This window comes from Camellia sinensis, chromosome 2, assembly GCF_055761805.1.
Source record: "Camellia sinensis isolate YWXY chromosome 2, ASM5576180v1, whole genome shotgun sequence".
NCBI classification, from domain to species: Eukaryota; Viridiplantae; Streptophyta; class Magnoliopsida; order Ericales; family Theaceae; genus Camellia; species Camellia sinensis.
In genome coordinates, this window is record NC_138962.1 from 124184035 (window position 1) to 124186606 (window position 2572).

Here is a 2572-nt window from a genome sequence, read left to right on the forward strand (position 1 = left end):
CCGCTCAGGTTCATCTACTGGGGGAGGCCCCGCCGCTAGCTCGCCCAGGCTTCGTCCGCTATTCCTGGTTCGAGGCACAGTTCAGGGTCCTGCCCGCATTGGGGGAGGAGACTCAGATGACCGAGGAGGACGTGGAGAGGTATGCTCGGGGCTTCCTCATGTTCCTTTTCGGGACTACTATCTTCGCCGACCGGGCGAACACCGTGCCTCTCTGTCTTCTCAGCGCACTGGTGGATGTCCGAGATATTCTGCACTTCGATTGGGGCGGCGCTGCTCTGGCCACCCTGTACGGATATATGAGCTCGGCTTCTCGCGGCAGCGGCCAGCTGCTTGGAGGTTACTGGCGGGCTTGGGAGGTACATTTCTTCTCCACTTTTTTCATTTCTGTCTCGTACTTTCTGTACTCTGTACACTGCACACACTGCGGTCTGCTTTACACTTGCTGTATACTGTACACACGGCACACACATACATTCTGTTTTACACTGACTGTACACTGCTCACACTGTACACTGCAAACAATACACTGCACAACACACGGCTCTGCCATTTCTACTTTATTCTGCATTCTGCTTTATCTGATGGTCATACTGACATCTGTTTTGCAGTTGTGGGTTTACGCCTACTTTCCTAGGCTTGCACCCGTACCAGTTGCGGAGCCTCCTCCGGCTGTTCCCTTCTCGAGTCGCTTTGACGGGGGATGCACCCGGCGACCACGGGAGACGTTCGGCTTCTTCCGCCGATATTTCGACACCATCACCCCCGCGGAGGTATGCTTTACTTTTAGTTCGTTTAGCTTCGCTTTTCAACTGCATATTTCAATAACAGTAGATAACAAACTGCCTGTTACTTTCAGATCACATGGCGGCCATGGGCTTCCTTGCCGTTGGCGATGCGGGGTCGGTTCCCTGGTGCTGAGGAGACCTCGCGTTTCCGGATTCTGGTAGAGGGCCCGGTCTGTCGGGCTTGGTACCTGGGGGAGCGTTTCCTACGCCAGACCCGCGGGTTACCTGAGCAGATAGTCCCGGTTCACCCTCCTGCAGAGATGAGGGAGACCGAGGGGCTGACCACTGAGTAGCTGGATGATTACTCCATCGGCTGGGAGGAGGCCGGCTTCCGAGGCACCGGCGACTATCAGGAGTACGTGCGGACGTACCTGATGCGACCTTTGAGCGGCCGTCGAGCAGAGGGGGCCAGGCCTGTAGCATCGGCGGCTGGGGCCGAAGCGGTAGCAGGGGCTGGATCTTCGAGGAGGGCCCGGGTCCGTGGCAGGGGCGGAGTGCGGGGAGGACGAGGAGCGGGCTGGCCTGCCCTTCCTGCTGTGCTGACTTTCCAGGGGCAGGGTGGGGCGACCTATCAGATCCCCTTCGCCCCTCCACCGGCTGGGCATGAGTTCACTGACATCCCCGACCTTTCGCCGGTATGTATCACTGCACTTCGTACAGTTATCTCATTTCAGTTTACTTGATACTCCACAGAATACTAATGCATCTGATACCTTTGCAGGCTTCTTCTGAGTACACCCGTCAGTCGTTGGCGATGAATGCCTCGATGATGGGGATGCTCCAGCGGACATTTGACCTTCTGGCTGTCTACAGCATACCGGTATGTCCTTCTAACACTGGCCTCAAACCATTCATACACTGCTTCGCATAATCTGATTCATGGCACCATACCTGATACACTGATCTCGCAGCATCTGATACACTGCATACACTGCATTCTGCACTGTACTCTGTACTGATAAACTGCTCACGGCATTCTCATACTGTATTCACACACTGCATTCTGCACTGATAAACTGCTCACGGCGTTCATACACTATATTCAACATTGCATTCTGCACTGATAAATTGTCTACAGTATACTGATGCATTTCCCTTTCGTGTACTTTTTCAGCCTCCTTTCCAGATTCCCATGGCAGGAGGTGCTCCAGCTAGACCTGCTGTTCCTGCTCGGGGGAGAGACGAGGAGGGCAGGATATTTCCCCGCACTAGGGGTGGGCATACTCACGTCGGGAGCAGCTCGCGAGCTCCAGTCCCGGACGAGGATGACGACGAGGAGTCAGAGGCGGAGGCAGGGTCATCGGAGGAGGAGACCGCAGACGGTTCTAGCTCGGGCTCTGATGACGATGCTGATGATGCTCCTGGACCCTCGTCCAGGAAGAGGACCAGGACGGACTGACAGCCCTTGGAGTCGCTGGACATAGACGCAGATTTTTGCTATCTTTTCTTTCTTTTCTTGTACTTTTCTTTTTGTTGGTAGATAGATTACCTTGTACTGCCGCAGGCAGATTTTGTTTCCTTCAAAGCTTGTACATTTGAAAAGATAATGAAATGAAACGGACTTTTTATCTGAAAAAGTGTTTACACTTACACATTTCATGCATTGCATCGCATCTCATCATGTTACATCTCAATGTAAATGGAACTGATTAGCCGTCTGAAAATTGAACACTTGCACTGTAATAATCAGATAACTTAAGCAGCCAACAGCAAAATAACCCAAGCAACTCACTGCCTGATTCTGGACACACAGCCCTTGCTCTACTGGGGATTAATCTGTATACAGC

The 2572-nt window shown here is 53.1% G+C and overlaps 1 protein-coding gene across 1 annotated transcript; it reads left to right on the forward strand.

Moving 5' to 3' along the window:
- The first annotated feature begins 1159 nt into the window (after window positions 1–1159).
- Window positions 1160–2216, forward strand: LOC145819010 (uncharacterized). Its single transcript, XM_082912986.1, has 3 exons — window positions 1160–1420; window positions 1507–1605; window positions 1900–2216. The coding sequence occupies exons 1-3, from the start codon at window positions 1160–1162 to the stop codon at window positions 2182–2184; spliced, it is 645 nt and encodes a 214-aa protein (XP_082769112.1). The 3' UTR covers window positions 2185–2216.
- Window positions 2217–2572: the final 356 nt, after the last annotated feature.